This window comes from Rhea pennata, chromosome 4 (genome assembly GCF_028389875.1).
Source record: "Rhea pennata isolate bPtePen1 chromosome 4, bPtePen1.pri, whole genome shotgun sequence".
NCBI classification, from domain to species: domain Eukaryota; kingdom Metazoa; phylum Chordata; class Aves; order Rheiformes; family Rheidae; genus Rhea; species Rhea pennata.
In genome coordinates, this window is record NC_084666.1 from 482,866 (window position 1) to 503,141 (window position 20,276).

General features: G+C 44.1%; 1 protein-coding gene across 12 annotated transcripts in view; it reads left to right on the top strand.

Moving 5' to 3' along the window:
• Positions 1-20,276, top strand: part of DCTN1 (dynactin subunit 1) — a 91,505-nt gene that overhangs the window by 17,263 nt on the left and 53,966 nt on the right. For 10 of the 12 annotated variants that reach the window (XM_062574845.1, XM_062574841.1, XM_062574843.1 and 7 more), the window contains exons 2-4: positions 8,310-8,558; positions 13,397-13,475; positions 17,462-17,493. In XM_062574845.1, the coding sequence (XP_062430829.1) occupies positions 8,331-8,558; positions 13,397-13,475; positions 17,462-17,493 (339 nt within the window). In that variant the 5' untranslated portion in view covers positions 8,310-8,330. Of the gene's footprint in view, positions 1-8,309; positions 8,559-13,396; positions 13,476-13,662; positions 13,908-17,461; positions 17,494-20,276 lie in introns of those variants that run through there. The other 2 variants (XM_062574852.1, XM_062574853.1) reach the window with 1 other exon arrangement.

Here is a 20,276-nt window from a genome sequence, read left to right on the forward strand (position 1 = left end):
TTTAGCCCTTTGAGAAGTCCTTTTCTGCTCTGCTTGCTACTGCTCTATAGGTTTAGAGAGTACAGAATTCTTTATTTTTCCAGACATTACGAAGTGAAGAAACAGAACTTTTTTTTCTGGTTAGCATCAAGTTCAATCTTTTAACAATGCCAGGACCCCTTCAGTTACTCCGGAAGGGTCTTTTGCATGACAACAGGTTTATAAAAAGGGTTTTCAGCACTGCCTCAAATTGACTTCACAAGGATTCTCAAGTGCAGGCTCTGCACCCTAATTAGCCACCAGGCAATTTGGAGAACATTGTGGAAGTTTTAACAGACTGCTAATAGGCAGTGGAGGGGCCTGAGCTCCCCTTCTGTAGGGGCCACTTGTTGAATTCAGGCTGACAAAGTGCCCTGCCGGGTTCCCAAGCTTTCTGGCTCGTGCTGAAGGATGTGTTGCTCTGGGGCTCGCGGCAGGCGGACTGTGCCATTGCTGAAGATGTGCGTTTTGGTCGGCATTGCTTGGCCCTCCTCAAAGTGCCTTCCAAGCCAGAGGCTCAAGCCAGTCATTTATATGCAAAATAGAAGGAGCTTTCTGTGAGATAGAGGTAGAAAGCGGCTTTACCTGGCGGGTGTTACGTGCAAGTGGTTTCAGAGGCATGCACGGATTTGTGTGTTGTGTGTATGTGCTTTAGTAGAAGCCAGGATGTGTGCCTTGCCTGTGCTCCTCTGTGACCTCTGCTCTCCTCAGGGATGAGGACACCTTATTTCACAGATAAATGCTTGTTTTACCCTGCTTCCAAACTTCTCGGATCACTCTTAATTTCTCTTCTTTAACTATTCTTATCAAACTTATTTTTGTTCCCTTTTTAAAGTCGGGCTGAACAGTGACATTTGTTAGTCTCTAGCTTGTATTTATACCAAATCTGTGTATGCAAAACAGTTTCTTAGGTGTTTTGCGTGTTGGGGGTTCCTTGCTCTAGAAAGGATGCATAACTTATTGATTTTCCTATTTAATCAGCCTTATTCAGGATGGATTTTGTCAGGTAAAAGTTGCCCTCTACATTCACGAAGTCACAATGTGGCAGTGGAAAAGGACCTTTTGGATTTTGAGCTCTCTAAATAGTTGTTTGTACTAATTTTTGTAAATAATGAAGTTCCATTACAGAAAAAGACCTGCTAGAGTGTAGTTAGGGTGGGACATCCATCTGGGGAGGAAACCGTTCTGGAAGTTCTTAGGCAAGGTATCGTATGCAAAGCGTGCTTGGGGAAAACTTACTCTGAAATATTTTTTGCCGATTGTGCAAATTACAGATGTTCTTGGGAGGGGAGGACAATCAAAATGGGAATACCATAAAGTTAATAAATTTTCTGTCTTATTTAAAAACAAAAGCCTTTTTGATAGATCTACAAGATTATAATAATTTCATATTTGACACTGAGAAATGTATACCTACCTTTGCCAGATTTAATTGGATTAACTTTCTCATTTGGCTTTAATAAAATCAGATATGAGAGAAAGATGTTGCTGATTTGGTTTGCTACTCTCTTGAAGTGATGCATGCCCATATGATATTAGTTGGCTGCTGTGTTAATTATAACATATAACTAATGACTTGAGAGAAGAATAAACCATGAAACTAGCTTGCATTCATACAGACTGAGGGGAGTCATGAAGTAAATGAAGACAAAGCTTATTTTCAGATGTGGCTGCATTAAGTAAATATTTTATTTGGAAAGAGAATTCACTTTATGGAGTGAAGGGTGCATCATATGCAGAAATGCAGAACTACAGGTCGTGCAGCCTGCTCTTAACTGAAATGTTTGTTACATCAAATATGTGGAGCTTAAATGGGCTTTTGGATTGCATGTTATCCTTGAAAATGTTATAAAATACAGAAATATAAATGGAACTGTCAGCCTAATTTCTGCAGTGAGTCTCCTCAAGGCCTCCCCTCTGGGCTCTCACCTCTGCTGACGGTGCAGTACAAGTGGTCGTTGCCCCGGATTCAGCTCGAGAAAGCGCGCAGCTACGCTGCGGGTGGGACTGCCGCGTAGCCCTGCCTGCGCTGCTGCCTGTAAACCCAGCTCGCAGGGACGCCGAGCAGCCGCGCTCCCGGCCGGGCTTGGCTGAAATCCTTCCTGCGCCGTTCCCGCTGCCTGCCCCGGCTGGATAATGCAAACTGACGCTGCCTTGCATGTGCTCTGATCCCTGGATCGCAGCGAGGGGAGAGGCTCGCTCTCTTCTGGGCAGAGCTTTGCTGGGCGAGAATTAGGTAATTAGAGGAAAAGAGCTAAGAAAAGGCCAATGCAGGTTTGTTTGGCTTTTTTTTTTTCTTTTTTTTTTAGCAGTGCAATACTGCTTTGCAGATTTTAATTCTCTCCTTTGAAATACGCGAGCGTTGGAGATGGGAGCTGGTGCCATAGGCTAAATTCTTACCTTGATTTTACTGACGGACTGCTTTGGGCTAAAGTCCTGTTGTTCCTAGGACGGAAATACAGTGATGTGCCAGAGGCCATTCTCAAAGTCAGCAGTCAGACTGCAGGAATAAGTAATAGGCTGGAAGAAAGTGTCCTTCATATGAGATCTGAAGCACTGTGCTTATTGGAACAAAGTGAGATTTACTGGAACACGGCAACAGAGGCAGAGATCTATGTATGTATCTATGTATATTTTGTAGACCAACACCACTAGTAATTTAAAGCTGTTTTATGTTTATGAACTTGGATGCTTAATCTGAACCTAATGCTGCAGCAATAAATTACCTGCCAGAGGTTTTATAAAGCTCTTAATTTATCCAGGTCATGTGTCTGCCAATTGAGATGATTTGGAAAGTTGAATTATAGGCCGTACTTATCTGTATACTTATATGGTTTGGCCACTGGTGTCAAGAAAAGGTTAAATTCTGTGGGAGAGAGCGGCTTCCGAAAAGTATGGGCAAGAAAACAGCCACAGTCCCATTCTCCCACCTGTCCTTGGGAACCTCCAAAGAGAATTTTTTTTAAATGATTCCTAGGAGATTTTCAGCTGTATTTTACCACTTTAACCTGCAGATGCTTTACCTGCGTGATTAAGTTCATAGAGAAGAGTTGGGCTCCCCAGTACAAGAGAGACATGGAGCTACTGGAGAGAGTCCAGCGTAGGGCTACGAAGATGATCCGAGGGCTGGAGCACCTGCCCTACGAGGAACGGCTGCGAGAGCTGGGCCTCTGCAGCCTGGGGAGGAGCAGACCGAGGGGGGATCTGATCAGTGTGTACAAGTACCTGCAGGGAGGGTGTCAGGGGGACGGGGACAAACTCTTTCCAGTTGCCCTGTGTGACAGGACAAGAGGCAATGGGCAGAAATGGAAGCACAGGCAGTTCCTCCTGACCGTGAGGGGGAATTTCTTCCCTGTGAGAGTGACGGAGCCCTGGGACAGGTTGCCCAGAGAGGTTGTGGAGTCTCCTTCTCTGGAGATCTTCAAGGCCTGCCTGGATGCAACCCTGTCTACCATGCTCTAGGTGACCCTGCTGGAGCAGGGGGGGTTGGACTAGATGATCTCCAGAGGTCCCTGCCAACCTCACTGATTCTATGATTCTATGAGATACAAATCTCTTCTCCTTACTAATGAAAATACTAGGACTTGCATAAAACAAATCTGTAAAAGGGTAAAGAATGCTACCTATGTTGGCAACTTTTTTCAGACTAGTCAACAGACTAACAGTAGATTTACATAATTTTGTGCTTTGCTATGGTAATGTAAATTATCTTGGTCTACCGTTTTATAATGCAACAGAAGAGAGCCTTGTATGGAATATCTGTCTATTCACATAGTCAGGACTGCAGCACATCCTGGAGGCTTTTACCTGCTCTTTCATTTTTTCCAGTTGCATCCCTGCAAAGCAGGCTTTCTAGCACCAGAATGAGTATGGCATAAAGAGCTTGCCAGGCGCCGGTCTACATGAAACCTTCTGTGTTCCTTTCCAGTAGTGACCGGCACTGGTTCCTCTCTATTGCGCTGACTCGGTGGTTAGCTGCAGTGTGAAGGTGCTTTGAAGTTGGGAAGAGGTCGTTTCCTTTCTCTTAGGTGACTGCCTGCTCTTCTTGAGTCATGGAGAGGAGTTGCTGTGGCAGAAAAATCAGTGCTGAAGCATCTTCCAAGAGAAATGTGAGGGAATTTCCGAGCAGACTGATAGGGTGATTCACTCATTTGACTGTGCTGCTAATTCTGAAGGGATGATCTCTAGAGATGGTTTTGCAAAGAACAAAGATATGCTGCTTTTTTTGGTATGCATCTCTGCTTCGTAATTTGTAAAACAGGCCCTGAAGAGCTTTCATAATTTAAAAAGACAGGAAAACTCTTTTTCCATATGAAGTCCCAGTTTTTATTCCCTGGAGAGTTTATATGGTGGCTGATGAGGAGTAAAGCACAGCCCCTGCTTGGCTGGTGAGGCTCCACCGGGTTCCCCAGCCTGGCAGATCTGACTTAAGAGATTCCTTCCCTCCGCCTCTGCTGACTGCCGGTGGGGCCAAATGTAAACCTGCTCCCTGAGGTGCTGATTTTAAAAAACAGTTGCAGTGGGATGCTGGAGGGGAGGGGAGCCTGTGGGGGGAGAAGAGGATGAGGAGCTGGAGGGAAGCAGGTTGGAAGCCTTGTAAAGTGGCTTTGTTGTCAGAAAATCTGAAATGTTGGGCCATGACACATCAGACTGCTTAAAAATTTAGAGTTTCTGTTTAGTGTCGATACCTGATTTTGCTCCGATTGCATTTGGAAAGGAAGTGACAGAGTTCTTCCTTAGTTCTCATACGAGCGCTCTCCAGAAAACATTCCCCAGACACCCACATTCAGCCCACGAAGCCAAATGTGATGCTGCTGCAGCAGAAGCACTAAAATATTTGATTTTTTGAGGCCAGTTTATCTGACTATCTCTGTGCAGACTGGTGCTGCAGAAAAATCAGAATTAAGTAGTTTGTAAGATTGTTAGGTAAAAGCATGACGAGTTTCTTTCTTTGGGCTCCGTGGCTCTTGTCTTGACCACTCAGCTCGGCTGACAGCTCGGATCCTGTAAGTTGTCTTGCTCTTCTGTTTTTGGGTTTTTTTTTTTTTTTTTCTTTCCTTTTCCTGTTCGTCCTGGGACACCTCCTCAGGCTCTTGTTTGCTGGTTGCTGCCCGTGGCTGACAGCTTTGTCCCAGTGTCCTGTCTGCGCGTCCTTCCTGGAGGAAGTGCTTTTGAGCTCATTTTGCTGCACGCTCCGTGCTCGCATCTTGTCCCGGCAGCAGAGCTGTGCAGAGGTACGTGCGGAGCTGCTCCGCGGTGCCGGACCGCGATGCCGCCGAGGGCTGCGCGCCTCTTCCTTGCAGACCTTCGCATGCAGAAGAGTCTCTTGGAGGCCACCGAAGGCTTCTCATTCAGGCCTGGGGATTATATAGGCTCTTCTTCCATGAGAGGCAGTTGGGGTGGGGGAGTGTTTCAATCTGCAGTTCCATTTAACAAAACTTATTTAGTTGAGAAAATGAAAAGCTAATGAGCATCCAAGGCTCTGGTAGCTCCGATCCCTGGCAAAATGCTGGGGGCTTGCACGCACGGATTTGAGGCAGTAAGTATCAGGGCTATAGTATGATGCAAAACATTTGGAGAATGTGAGTATCTCCAGTAGTTATGTGGGAATTGTACCAGTCTTGCAATTTGGACAATTCACAGTCACAAGCTGAACCTAAACTAGGATGTGTCTTAATTAGAATAATGAAAATCTAAATACTGTGATATGAAAAAGGATCTGTACTCTCGATTTATCTGCAGTATAATGATGAAAGCATGATTTGTTTGCCTTATGAGTTAGAAGTAAACCTACAAGATTCTTGTTGAATAGTTGCATTATTTATCAAATTGGCTGGAGATAACGTTGTGGTGTTGCAAATCTAACATCTCCATTTTACAATCTGGCTTTCATGTTTTCTCTGTAAATGTATGCTGTGGTTTAAAAATTTTCTTAGGCAACATATGTTGAAGTAGCGTGTGAAGACTCATACTATCTATTTTCCGTAATCATTTAACTGTTATTGAAAGTGCAAGATTGCTTCTCCCAACCGCAGCGGTGTGCCCGCCGAGCCCGGTCAGTGCGGCAGCCGCGGCGCGGTCCGGGCAGGCGGCTCCGAGGGCGGCTGGTGGCCGCTCTTCTGCAGCGAGTGACGTTCCCCAGGACGACGGACCTCGGCCCGCGGCCCCTGGGAGAGTACTCTGGCAGCTATAAATGAAAGTGATTTAAAATCACTAAGCAGGAAGTTTTCTATTTACATGCTGAATCTTGATTTTCTTTTAGACTTGTTATTTTCTTAAAGTTTTGCTCTCATTTTTTTATAGCCAGTGGGAGGCATTGATTTTACAATTGCAATGATTCTGGAGAATAATCCTTTGGACAACTGAAGTGATCCAGCATTTTTGTGGACTTCTGCTTGAATACATAGCTTAACAGTTTTGATTTGAGATCTTGTTTTTGATTATTTACTAGAAAATAGGGACGGATTTTTTTTTTGATAAAAAAGGAGTTTTTTGTGCTCTTGATTTCTGTCAATTGTATTTGGATGAAAAGCGAAATTCAGTTAAGTCTAGAAAAACAGTGCCACAATTTTGTGTAGCAAAAGAAAACTTCCTGAGCATGATGGATATATTCTTCGTTTAAAAACCGTACGTTTAATACTCAAAGGAAGGTAATGGTTGGTTAGTTTGTCTGCTGACAGTGGTGAATGGGGTGTCTGCAAGTGGCAACTGGAAGCTTTCAGAATACTCTTAGTTCCCTACATAGGCTGAAGTCTGCTTGCCATGGAAGCTCTTGCTGGGTGTCTAGGTGCTTCCGATATTTGTCCTCACATCCATCAGATTTAATTGCCCTTTCTCATCTATTTTTTTTTTCATAGCTTGCGACAGTGAAAGAAGCCTTCTATCCTTTCATCGCCCAGCTTGCAGCTCCCAGTGTGCTTGTCCGAATAAAGAGTATATTCTTTCACTTAAGGCAAACCCACCAGTAATCAAAACAAAGTATTTTCTACACAATAAACAGAACCTACTGACAAATGAGATGATGTAAACACCAAGATTTGTTTCATTTTAAAGACTGACATGAGGACAACACCACAGTATTATACTGAATTATGAAACTTAAATTGACCAACAAAGTCATGTACCACTTTCCCATTTTATTTATATTTAAATATGTGTTCAAATATAAATATTTTAAAGGCATTAAAATTTGAAGAGGGAATACTAATATAGCATTACTTTTTTAAACAATTAAAAATAATTTAGATCTATGACAATTTAGTATAAATTTCATCTATTTTTCTTGGGCTTATTTTAAAAAAGGAGCTGTTGGTCCTGGGGCAGAGAGGAGCCAACTGCTGACTTGCCTACTCCCTTATAAAGGGGAGAAATGCAGTACAAAACTGCACTAAGGTTATGTAATCTAAGTAAAAATAAGCATCTGAAATGCTTTAATAGAATTCCTTACACCTATCACCTCATCGATGTTGTTAGTTTTACCTAAATTTAGGGTACATGTTTAGGATGGCCTGCTTGAAATGTAGTGATGCACACTGAACTTTAATTTTGGATAAATATTTAGGATGGTAATGCCTTGAAAGCCTGACAAATTTACCAACAATATTTTCTGCTCGTCAACATCCTGATAGGAAGTGCTATAAAAATTTGTACCTAGGATCTCCTGGCTCAGAGGTGGTCTCATAAATGCAATGAAATGTTGCTGGAGGTGGGTTGTCTAACTCTTGTAGTGGGAATGGACCATTGATTCCTCTTAATGGCAATAAAAAGGGGTAGGAAAACAAACGCTGGTGGAAAAGGTCTTTTTGTTCCTGTGAATGTAATGCAAGAGACTAAAAAGCTGTAGGCAGTTTCTGATATATGTGCTCTGTTCTTTTTTCATATTTGAGACAAATATGAATTGCCCTAACATCTGCCTGTTAACAGTTAATCTTTCCAAAGCTGCTCCATAATCTTACAAAAATATATAGATTGGGTTTGTGAGTCCAATGTGTCTGTTAAGCTGAAGAATAGTAGTTAATGGTGTTTTGCTATTGTTTGCGATTACTGTTTGACAGCTGTAATGGAAGGAATTATATTTTGTTAGCTCTTGAAAGAATAGCAGACTTGCATTGGGACTGACCCCTTCAGACTTCATGTGGCTCAGCACAGGATCCGGAGATGAAGGGCACTAGAAGTCACACCGTGTGCCGCTCTTGCCAGCTCTGCAGGGAACAAGACGTCAGACTTCTAAACCATTTTTTCATCTGTTTGCACCAACTTTAACCTGCCTTTCTTCTTCTCTCTGTCCTCAGGCATCCAGCACTGGAACCAGGATGAGTGTGGAAGCAAGTGGCAAGCCCCTCAAGGTGGGCTCCAGAGTAGAAGTCATCGGGAAAGGGCACCGTGGAACAGTGGCTTATGTCGGTGCCACCTTGTTTGCCACCGGAAAATGGGTTGGTGTCATCTTGGATGAAGCAAAAGGCAAGAATGATGGGACTGTGCAGGGCAGAAAATACTTCACCTGTGAAGAGAACCACGGCATCTTTGTACGGCAGTCGCAGGTACGCTTCCCCTGTGTTAATGTGCTCTGGGATGGCCTCTGCTTGCCGGGCTTGTCCTGGAGGCGTGTAAGTCATGGATTGGGAAAGGTGCCCGTTTAAATACGGGAAAGTGACTCGCGGCGCCTGCTGATGGGGGAGAGAGAAAATGCATTTTCTTCCCTCCCAGGGACAGGAGGGTTTCTTCATCTTCCACTTCATGAGGAAACAGAACAACTTCAAACACAGAAGTCTCTGCAGAGGGCAGTGCCCGTGTCAGAAGTATAGTTTATTTTGATGTGGCACTCTTGACGTCTTTGCGTGTTTCATCAATTGTCTCAATTAGCCTGGTTGATAAGGTTGCCATTAAATATTTTCAGATGAGTTGGGTGGAAAAAAACGCATTCCAGAGAGTAAGAAATTATTTTATTTTGCCTCCGAAATGAAGTGTACAAGTCTGGTTTTTGTATGCTGCCTCTGGGCATTATTAGCTATGTTATCTGCAACAAATAGTTTGGGACTGAAGTCTGGAAGTAAAGTCAGAGAATTTTAATTAAATAATGTTTACCTTAAATAATTTGTGGCTTGGGTTTAGTTGTTGAGCTTTTGTAATTCGTGTACCATAGGTAGTAAAAAGGATCTCACTTATGCATAAACAAGTCTGTTCAATTTTAATTTCTTCTGTGTAACCTTCAAATGGCACAAGCACAGCAAAGATGCAGTGTTCTCTAGTCCCACAGGTAGGTATGCTCCAAGTGCGATGGCACAGTGAGAGATGTTTTGATCCTTTCCTCCTTCGTTTAATAGCAAATGATTATTTTTTTAAAAAAATAGGTCTCTTTTAGGTCTCTGTCTCACCTTATCCTCAGCTGAGGTACACAATGTAGTCTTAAAAATGAGGTGCTTCTCCACAGTTGATAATACAAGTAGTTGGTGTTTGCCTGCTCTCACCTGTGAAAGAGCAAATCCCTCGTGTACATGTGCATTGAAGAACAAGTACCAGCAGTGCTGACTGTCCCTCTAGATCTGAATCTTTGATTTATATGGAAAAGTTAATTTGACAAGGAAAAGAGCATAATTGCTTATGAAAACAGCACTGCAGGGTTTCCCAGCAGTTAAAAAAAAAAAAAAAAAAAGTGCTTGAGGAGCTTAACTAAAATGGAAGTTGGAGTTGCAAATCTCAGCAATTTTTAGTGTCTGCCTTGTGCAGCAGCAGCGTGCTGCTGTAAGAAGTGCAGGACTGAATTCTGTTCTGTTCTGCCTTTTTAATAAAGCTCTAACGTCGTGGAACACAGCTTCCCAGAGGAATTCCAGCGTGGGGGCTGAGCAGGATGGAGCGACAGCCTGTCCCAGCGGCGAAGGGGCAGAGGTGGAGGCGAGAGCTGGCCACGGGGATGGGGCTTTCCCCGTCCGGCCGTGAGCTGGTTGAGAGTGCTGGGAGTGCGGTGTGCTCGTCTTGGGGGAGACCGGGCACGAAGGGCGCTATCGGAGTCCGGGTGGCAGCTGAACTTCCTGTTCCCAGTTTTCAATAGGGACGTTTTTCCGAGGCTGCTAGGGAGCAGAGCACCGTTGCTATAGCAATGTTGTTGTCAGCCGAGCAGGAGTTTGCTGCAGGTTAGGTCTCCGCTGGCTGGGAAAAGGCGAGAGGCAGCGTGCTGGCGCAGGCACTGCTGCGCTGCTTTTAGCTGTTTATTCTGCTGCCCAGTTAGACTAAGTCGCCAAGGCTGTTCCCAATAAATTGAAATCCCAGCCTTTGGCTTAAACCGAAGTGACCATTAGGGTCTGGGGATTCATTTTTCAAGATTTGGTTTTAAGAAACAAATGGGAAATGGCAAGATTGCCTTTTAGCAGAGTTAATGTTCTGCTTGTGCTCTCAGCTGTAAATCTGTCTACTGCTTCCTCCAGTATTTCATTTCCAGGTCTCTCTAACATGGTAGGTGACTTCCCTGTGGTTGCACATGCTGTTAGACCATAGAATATGAATAATAAATTGTTTTCAAGACAAATGATTTATAACATGCATTGTTTTTTAAGCAGCTTGATTACATCACTACAAGCACATCTAATTAAAACTATGTAAAGTGTTTTTAGGAATTTTCAAAATACGTAGCTTTCTGTTCTCCTCTCCACACAAAGATAGAGCTCTGAAAATGAGCACCAATAGTACCAGCATCATTAAAACTAAATCTAAGAATTCTAAGGCTTTTAATTTATTGTGAAATTTTAGCTTTAAAAATATACTTGCAGGGAAACTTTAAAGATTTTAGATATATTTTTTTTCCTGTTTTATACAATCATTCAGGAAACTAGATTCCAAGTAGGGGTATGATGCCATTCTTATACCTGTAAGAAAGTTGTAATCCCTTAAAGAAGAAGCAAACCTCGAGTGATGTCTGCTCTGGAGTGCTCTACATGTTGCTGGCTGCAGCTGAAATGTGCATCCTACCAGTACCTTGCCTTGTTCAAAAGGAAGCAGAAATCCAAAAGAATTAAGATGATTACCGAATTGTTTCCCATTGGTATGCCTGTACTTAAAGTACTATTTAACAGGTTCTCCTGGATGGGTATCTCTAGGTGAGAGTTGATAAAGAATTTGTGGACATAGTGGAGCAGGCAGACTCCAAGTGTAATAGCTCTAAGGACTGTATATCCATTTTTAGCATTTCTTGGCAGAGCTGTCATCCCAAACGAGCTGTGTCGCTTTCTGCCCTTGAGAGCAGCGTCCTCATGTCTCCCAACCGGCACGAGCAGAAGGAGACTGCAGGGAGTTCGGAGTTCGATACAGCTGTGGTGGAAACTCTGCTTGAGGTTGTACAAATGAGCCTTGAGTATTTCAGCTTGCCTTGACGACTGAAGATACCAAGCCAAACATGGAAGCAGGGTGGAGAGGAGCTGTTACAGCTCTCTCTGTTTGACTATTCCTTCCCTATTTGTTTTCCAGTTAGCAGAGGACCGGAATATTGTTTCGTGCAGCTGTGTCAATACGAACTGGCATTTCCAACCAAGTGTTTACCCATCATCTTTTGGCAACTTTAAAATTTTGCCTGCCTGGGAGTTCCATTTGGGCCAGTCATTTTGAATGGGAGTATTCCCATATGCCATGTGGAAACCTTAGCATTCATTTTGACATCGAGTGGAGCTGCTTTCCTGCTCTTGCTTGGCAGAACTCCTCAGCTTAATTCTGCCTTTACAGTGTGTCTTGTATGTTACTGCATTTCTCCAAGCTAAACCAAAAGCAAGCCTCATTCTAATTCCTGCTTTTGTTCTCTGTGTCATGTCTTGGACTGTTGATAGACCCCAAAATGTGCTGTAGGCTGCATGTGGCATTTAACAGTCAGTGCACTCCCTTCCTGGGCCTGGAACGTAGCAATCGTTCTGTTACGGCGTTGTACAGGGGTAGTTGCTGGTGGTGGTGGAGCAGTGAAGATCATTGTATTTAGTTGAAGTTGAAGAGGGGAATTTAGGACGGAAGGCTGATGTATTGGATCTGGGACTGTAGTGGGAAGTGCCACGGGATAATGAAATACTTGGTGCCAGTTTTGTCTCTTTGGAGAGACATTTCAGGATAAAGCAAACCCTGTAATCTTGATACCAGTGCTTGTGATTCCATCTCCCAGTAAATCTGATATTGCCCCCTGAGTGGTACCTAGCAGACAACTACAAGATCAGTCAAAATCTTATGCTCAGTTTGGAGGAACTCCTCTGTGTGACATAGTGTAGAAGTTCCCCAAGCATCATGTTTCTTTAGTCCTCTGGTGTGTTTTTTTGGTCAATATTTTTGCATGCTGTTGTCCTGGGTGTCAGTGAATTGCCATGAAAATCTCTGCACTGCTGAAGTCACCTGAAAGATCAGGTGTACTTGGCTGCATTGGAGATGCGTTTTCAGCATCATCTAAGGGACGCTTTCCTTTCCCCCACTTTTTAAACTATGGCCTGAATACTGTCACATTGGTGCAGTTGTCGTGATTCCTGTGGCATAATTTCATTCTGTCTCCATATTCTTTTTCATTTAAGAATTTGTTCCTGGTACTTGGGCATCTTTGCAGAATAGAATCCGTGACTGACAGATTTATGGATTTTACTTATGTTTTTTAACTGAACTCTCATACTCAAGGTTTTTACGCAATAGATAGGGCAAGTACCTGTCGGGAACAATTCGGGTAGTGTGGAATTTCTAGGGTGAAGGGATGGTTCTTAAGAAGTGATCGAATCCTTTCCAGTCCTGTTGCCTACATTTATCAAGCAAAAGTATGTCCAAAAATATTGGACAAAAAACAAAACCTAACCTGCCAGCCCTGTAATAACTTAACACAGCTCGAACCTGAAAGTGTTTCTGTTTATGCCTACTGGGATTCCCCAGAAAGCCTGGCAGCATTCATTAAAAGAAAAGGGGGGAGGGCAGGGGGAGAGCAACTGGATGTGTTGGCATTCTGGATTGCTATAGTTACTGTAGTTCAGAGAACAGCAATTTTCCTTAAAAGGAGGAATAAGAGTTTTAAACTCACTTTTTCCTAAGATAAAACATTAAAAAAAATCTAACTTTCCTTCAAGTGTCAGTAACTTAAAATAATTGACAGACCAAAGTTCATAAACTGATTGCTACATAGAGTGATCATAAATCTGTTAAAGATTTTCTAGGCTGTTGAATCCTGAATTTTTACTTTCTTTATTCCCTACTGGAATATGTGGCTTTTCATGAAACCTGTGGAAGGAGAATATTCAGATATTTGAGCCTGAATAATTGAATTAAAACTCTGCATCAAAAAATGTAGTCTCTTCTGTTTAAATCTGCTGCAGAAATGGACCTGCTACATTATCACTCTCTTCCTTTCTTGTAATAAGAGCTGTTAAACCTTTTTCAGATCCAGGTTTTTGAAGATGGAGCTGATACAACATCCCCAGAAACACCAGAGTCTTCTGCCTTGAAAGTCCCCAAAAGAGGTATGTCTGGTGTGTTTGTGCGGTGAACCCTGGTCTCTCCCTCCACCTAGACCGGACAAGGACTGCACCGCCAAGCGTCCAGCACTGCGGCGAGCCCCAGCTCTGGGGAAGCAGGCTCCTGCTGCCCGGGGCTCCAGCGCTTGCTCCTAACGCTGTCTCTCTGGTTCAGGTACGCCTTAGTCTCCCCTGGGCTGGTCCTGTGTTTCCTGTCATCCTCTCTGCACGATAGGTTGGCAGGTCGTGGTCATGGTGAATCACAGACGGAAGCACCTTGTGCAAAAGTTACTCCAGGCAGTTCTGTATTTCCCATGAAATTTGTCTGGTGGGAAGCAGAGTTAAGCTAAAAGCAAAGTGGGAAACTCTTCTTCAAATTCCGGGGCATGTGGAAGAAAGACTCGAACTGCTCTGAGGTTGTGAAATTACAGCTTATAGGTCAGTAACTGCTGGATACTCTGTGTGATTGTCACCTCTTCGATAGAGGATCCTTTCTGTTGTAGTGAGAGTGTTCTTTGCATTTTTTTCCCCTGTGAGGCCAATTTATAATAGCTTTCTGTGTTTTACTACCTCTTGGATTGTGCTTTTCTTTCATTTGACATACTTGTCTCTCATTGGGGTCTGTTTCTGTAAGTAATTATTTTGTGGTACATTTAGGCATGGTAGGAGGTTTAGGAAAAAATGCTGATAGTTTCCTGTCCTGGACCATTTGAAGGCAATATGTGCCAAACTGAAGAATTCTTGTGTATGAACTATTTGCTGAATGCATGTTTGACATTTCAGTGTAATGCTTGTTATTTCTGGCCAGTAGAAGCTAAAATTCCCTTTTACCTGGCAAAGTGAAATCTCTCCTTTGATTGGATAAAACATGGCCAGAGGCACCAGAATGATGGCGAGTGATGGTTAGGCTCAGAAGTGGGATATTCCCATGAGACATTCATTTAGTCCATCCCATGAGTGGAAGGGAAATTTGAATTGGCATTCATGTCTCTTGGCATTCTGCCTTCACCTTGTCCTTAAGAGGGTTCTGAACTCTTAGCAGCTCACTGTCAGCCCAGAGACTGGGGTTTGGTGTAATCCCAACCACTTTAATTCATCTTTGTTTTGAATTACCCAATTAGCATGTGCGACTGAACAGAAAAACATTTAAAGCAAGCCAGATTGAGTTCAGCTGCTAAGTTTTTTCTTTCTCTTTCTCTCTCTCTCTCTCTCTCTCTCTTTTTTTAAGAGGTAGAAACTTAAGGGTTTTCTTAACTTAAGAACTTAGAGGGATTTTTTTTAACCTCAGAGTGCTAGAAAGCCCAGCTTTTCACATGCAACTTCGATCTACTCTTTTTTTTATGTACTTAATATTAATAGTAAATAAAAATATTACTTAGTGTCGGTATGATTTTTTTCATTTTTTCTTGTAGTTCTTGAAATTCAGAACATCCAACAGAAGATTCAGTGTTTCATGTTATAATTCTGTACTCATTTAGGAGAAGGACCTGGCATGGAGCCATGCAAGCCTTTTTTCACTGCTTCTGTGGGGTTGAGCTTTCTGAATGCATGTTAATGGACATTAGCCATCTGAATGCTGACACAGGCAAAAGCTACAAACCCTCTAGAGCTGGGGATCTGCTGTCATTTTTCTCATCGCTCAGTTACTAGGTGCTAAGCAAAAAAAGAAGGCAAATGCTCTTTAGACTATCATGTAAAGTCCTGAGAATTCAGCAGTAGGCTTATGCTTTCTTAAGCAGGCTGATGGATGCATAAATAGAGGCAAGAAATGTTAACTACATGAGGGTATAGTAGCCTCAGAAAAAGGAACAAACCAAGCCTCTAGGTTTATCATGTCTCTAGCAAATGCTGCTGCCTTTTAATTTCACTAGATCTGTGTGTGTCAGTATGAAGACTCTACATCGCCCGCAGCCTCTCCCCTCTCATTGTGTGAAAGACTTTCCAAGGCTCTAATCTCCACTGTCTTCGGCAGAGTTGCATCATTTCTTCTGAAACCTCCTTGTCTTGGGATCACCAGAAGCAACTGGCATCCAGAAGTGCGTGGCCGGCTTACTCGAATCACACCGCTGTGATGTTTCCCTTTTTTTAGCGCACGCTGAGGTTTATTGTTGCTGCCCAGCACTGTTTGCTGAACTTCCTGTGGTGATGCTCTGGCCTTTTTTCCCCAGTTCCTGAGTTGTTTCACTCAAAGAAAGAAAAGAGTAGAATACATGCAGCTCAGGTCTTCCCTGCCAGTAAGTGTCAGCATTGCTTCCGCTGCCCCTTGCTGCTCAGTGCTTATTTCGGGGAAGGAGCCCACAAACTCCGCGGAGGAGAAACTGCTCGCTCTAGCTCAGGTGGAAGTTCGGGGGCTGCAGGCTGTAGGTAGCAGTCTCCGCTGTCTGCAGGTAGCAGGTGGCTGGCCTTCGGCCCGCGCCGGGCGTTTGTGTTGCGAGGTGGAAGGGCGCTGGTGCGGAGGGGAGGCGCGGACCTGGTGCGGAGCCGGGGGGCGGCGCGGGGGGCAGCGCGGGGCGGCCCGGCGCCGTGCCGGGGAGTTTCCATAGAAACCGCAGCGCCTGCTGCTGCAGTCTGGCTCCGCAGTATGCGATGCAGATTCCCGTAACTGTAGTACCTTCCCTCCCAGGCTAATAAAGGTGTTAGACGCGCAGCGGAGGTGGCTCTTATCTTTTATTTATGAGCTGCTTCTGCAGAGTGTGTTACTGGGGCAGCCGGTGCCACAGCTCAGAATACAAAACTCCGGGGTTTCAGCCATGAGAAGAGACGGACAAACAGCCGCTGTGGCTGTGAGCTGCTGTCTTGGACCCATCAGATATCCAGAAATGGAACAAAGGATGTAATTTAGCAAAACCTGCTTTGGTTGCTTGCATTTTGGGTGCATGTATACCAAGGCAGTGCAGTATGTACCAAGGAGCTGGTGCCTCCACACTCGTGTACGTGGCCTCCACTCTGCTGTTTCGCTGTGCACATCGACGCTGCAGAGAGCGGGGGAGGCGGGCTGACCTGAGAAGCGGATTTTAGCTCCTTGCTAATATTGGCCGTCCTGCCCTCATGGTTAGGGGTTTGTGGCAGTGCACTTAGTTCTTCCTCTGGTTTGTGGGTGCACTATTAAAACGCCAGAATGGGAGCAGCTGACAGCAGCTGGAGCCCTGCGAGCTCGGTGACCCGGGGAAGGCCAGCAGCTGAGGGGGGTGGGTGTTTCTGACGGGGCCCTTGCGTGTTGCAGGAAATCTCCTTCTTAGGCTGAGACCCGTCGGGATTGTGGTTCTAGGATTGTTGATGCCCCTTTTTAGCAAGAGAAACGCATGTAGTTTGCCGAGTAGAAGTAGATATTTAATAGAGGTAGAATTTAATAGAACTGTAGTCGGTAAATTTGGAAGTATTTCTGAGCAGCTGTCTTAACTGCCCACAGAGTGGGTCTCGTGCGTGTGTACGTTTTCCTTATGGGTGTTCAGATTCTTGGCTGCATACAGTCCTAGATGGAAACATATTTTAGTTTCCTGAGTGAAGTAAGTGATCTTTGGACCTATATTTATTTTCATAATCACATTTGATTCTCATCTGGAATTCATGTGATTAGGTGTGGTCGTATGGGCAGCTAAATTGACACGAGTTGCTGATAAAGAGGATGTTTTGAAGGTGACTCAAGGCTCTCTGAAGTTTTGCAGCTATTTAACTAAAGAGAAGATACGTATCATGACCTTCTTCCAAAGGGCATTTGTCTGAATGTTTGTTTTTTCCAACTGTTCTAGCTGGTCTAATAAGGGACTGCTGCTTCCTACAAACCTTACCTCATCTGTACCCTGTTGTGCTACCATCTCCTGATTTATCCAGTTCTCCATCTGCTTCACTTCCACTCCTTTAAGAACATGTGTAAATGGTCCCATCAATAAGCCTCAACTGTGGCTGAATTGCAGAGACTCTTGGTGTGCATTTTAGGGCAGAAGGGTCCTTTGGGCCGAGGCTTACTGTTCTGTTTCTGTTTTTCTTTGCAGATTCCCTGGAAGCTGCCAAAGCCAGCAAACTGGTGAGTGCAGAGCTGTAACTGCAGGCTGTTGAAGTAAATTTACTTTGCTACCTATGATTAATGGAAGAAGCAGGCTTGCACACGCTACTGTATTGATTTTTCTTCATTAACTTTTATCACCTCTCTAAAAGCTTAATTTTTCAACCCTACAGAAAAGCTGCATGGACACACACACACAACTTGCAAAAAGGACAGAATTTTGCCAGCGTGTTCTTATTTCACTTCTTCAGTTCTGTACTCTATCATTGTAATTTCAGCGCTAAAATACATTTCTTCTGAAACATGCAAGAAACAAGGTCACATAAAGAGTAATTTCTTCAGCTAATGACCAGAAACCAGTAAGTTATAGATACAATCTTCCACCTGCCTTTCTGCATTTAAGGAGTCAAATCCCAATACAGTAGCTGTATTACAAATTTTTATCATAAGTTCAGTCGATACTGCAAAGTGTGAGCCCTGCATGCTGCTTGGCAGTGTTTCTTAAAAATCCTGACCTTTACATGCTGCGGGAAGAGTGTACTTTTCAGGAAATTTGAAACAATCATTCTCTGGTTTGTGTGTATTACTTATAGATAAACTGTGTGTCAGGTTCTTTGAATATCATTATCTAGGAATCCCTGACTCTTGATGTGTATATGGGTACATGTTTGTACCCAAATATATGGTGCATATTTCATGCATAACAAAATTGGAGCAGATGTATAGCAGGAGGAGCTCTATTTTCAGGTACTTTTGACCCCCAAACAGGCTCGACTAAATAACTAGTTAAGATTAAAAACACAAAAATGGCCAAATTTCTATATAGGTACAGTGAACATCTGTGGTGACACTAGATGATACGGTGAGTTTGGTTTGTGCATGCTTTAGGATAGAAGCTGGATGTTTCTCAGGGATGGACTAGTCCGTCTTGTTCCGGGCAGGCAGTTGTGGCCTATCTGCAAATAAGGGTATTTTCACTTGTTGACAGTGCAACAATCACAATTTATAATTTCAACTTTGCTTGGAAGTTGTTTTTTATTTCAGTGAAAGCAGTTCAATCTTGAAACTTTTTTTCTAAAGAAAGATGATAAACCTGCTTTTGTTTAATATCTTTGCACTGATTGATTGGTCAGTCCTAGGGAGCTTGACTCCCTCTGACTGCTCGATTCTGAGTGGTACTTCCCAGGCTTGAAACTGGTCAATTATTCTCTTTGTTTATGGGCTTGAAATGAATAGGAAGCTCTGTGTTGCCCTCTTGTGCACTTAACACCTGCAGTTCTGCATTAGGACAGTTACTGAGTCAAATCTCATGCTGTGAGGCTTCAGATAATTGCCAGGAGCAGGAAGGCTGGTTTTCTCCTTGATGCTTGGCTATATTCTGAGTCCTGGACTGCCTCTGCAGCATCAGAGTTCAGCCCAGTTGGAAATGGGGTGATGGAGCCTGAGGTGGTCCTGAGGCACATCGTTCTCGGATGCCCAGCGAGCGTGCCGTGCCTGTGCTCTGAGTCAAGCTGACTGCCAGAGCAGAGGTTAGGGAAGAAGATCCCCTCTCCTGCCCACACAGTATTTACAGAGGCTTTGCAGGATTGCATTTCTCTGCTAAATCGGCATCACTTACCTACTGGCTTGTCTTGTCTGACTGGCCTCCTCCATTGCAGTGCCTCCAGCTCTGGTGCCGTCTTTTCCCCTTGTGTTCTCTGCCTGTGATGAATAACATTTTAGTCTCCTGGTTTAACTACATGCTGGAATTAAGACATGAGTTGCTAGGTGAAACTCAGCAGTGTGTGTTTTAAAGGCAGTCATGCTAGATCACATTTCTGAAAATGGGTGGTGTAAAAGGGAGTCATGAAGTGTTAGAATAAAACTTTTAAAATTGTTTCAAAACACGTATAATAAAAGACAAATAAAATATTTATGAAGGGGAAAAAAATCTTAGCATTCATTTAATCAGGATGCTAAAAGAAGTATTTTTTCCTATTTTTTTTCTTTAAATGCTTTATGCTGTTCAGATTCCAAGAATCACAGAACTAGTAAGGTTGGAAAGGACCTCTGGAGATCATCTAGTTCAACCTCCCAGGTCAAGCAGGGTCACCTACAGCATGGTAGACAGGGTTGCATCCAGGCGGGCCTTGAAGATCTCCAGAGAAGGAGACTCCACCACCTCTCTGGACAACCTGTCCCAGGGCTCCGTCACTCTCACAGGGAAGAAATTCCCCCTCACGGTCAGGCAGAACTTCCTATGCTTCGATTTCTGCCCATTGCCTCTTGTCCTGTCACACGGGGCACCTGGAAAGAGTTTGGCCCCGTCCCCCTGACACCCTCCCTGCAGGTACTTGTACACACTGATCAGATCCCCCCTCGGTCTGCTCCTCCCCAGGCTGCAGAGGCCCAGCTCTCGCAGCCGTTCCTCGTAGGGCAGGTGCTCCAGCCCTCGGATCATCTTCGTAGCCCTACGCTGGACTCTCTCCAGTAGCTCCATGTCTCTCTTGTACTGGGGAGCCCAGAACTGGACACAGTACTCGAGATGAGGCCTCCCCAGGGCTGAGGAGAGGGGCAGGGTCACCTCCCTCGACCTGCTCGCAACACTCTTCCTAATGCATCCCAGGAGACCATTGGCCTTGGCCACAAGGGCACACTGCTGGCTCATGGTCAATCTGCCATCCACCAGCACCCCCAGGTCCTTCTCTGCAGAGCTGCTCTCCAGCAGGTCAGCCCCCAGCTTGTACTGGTGCCTAGGGTTGTTTTTCTCTAGGTGCAGGACTCTACAGTTGCCCTTATTAAGAAGGTTGTAGCAAAGCAGATGA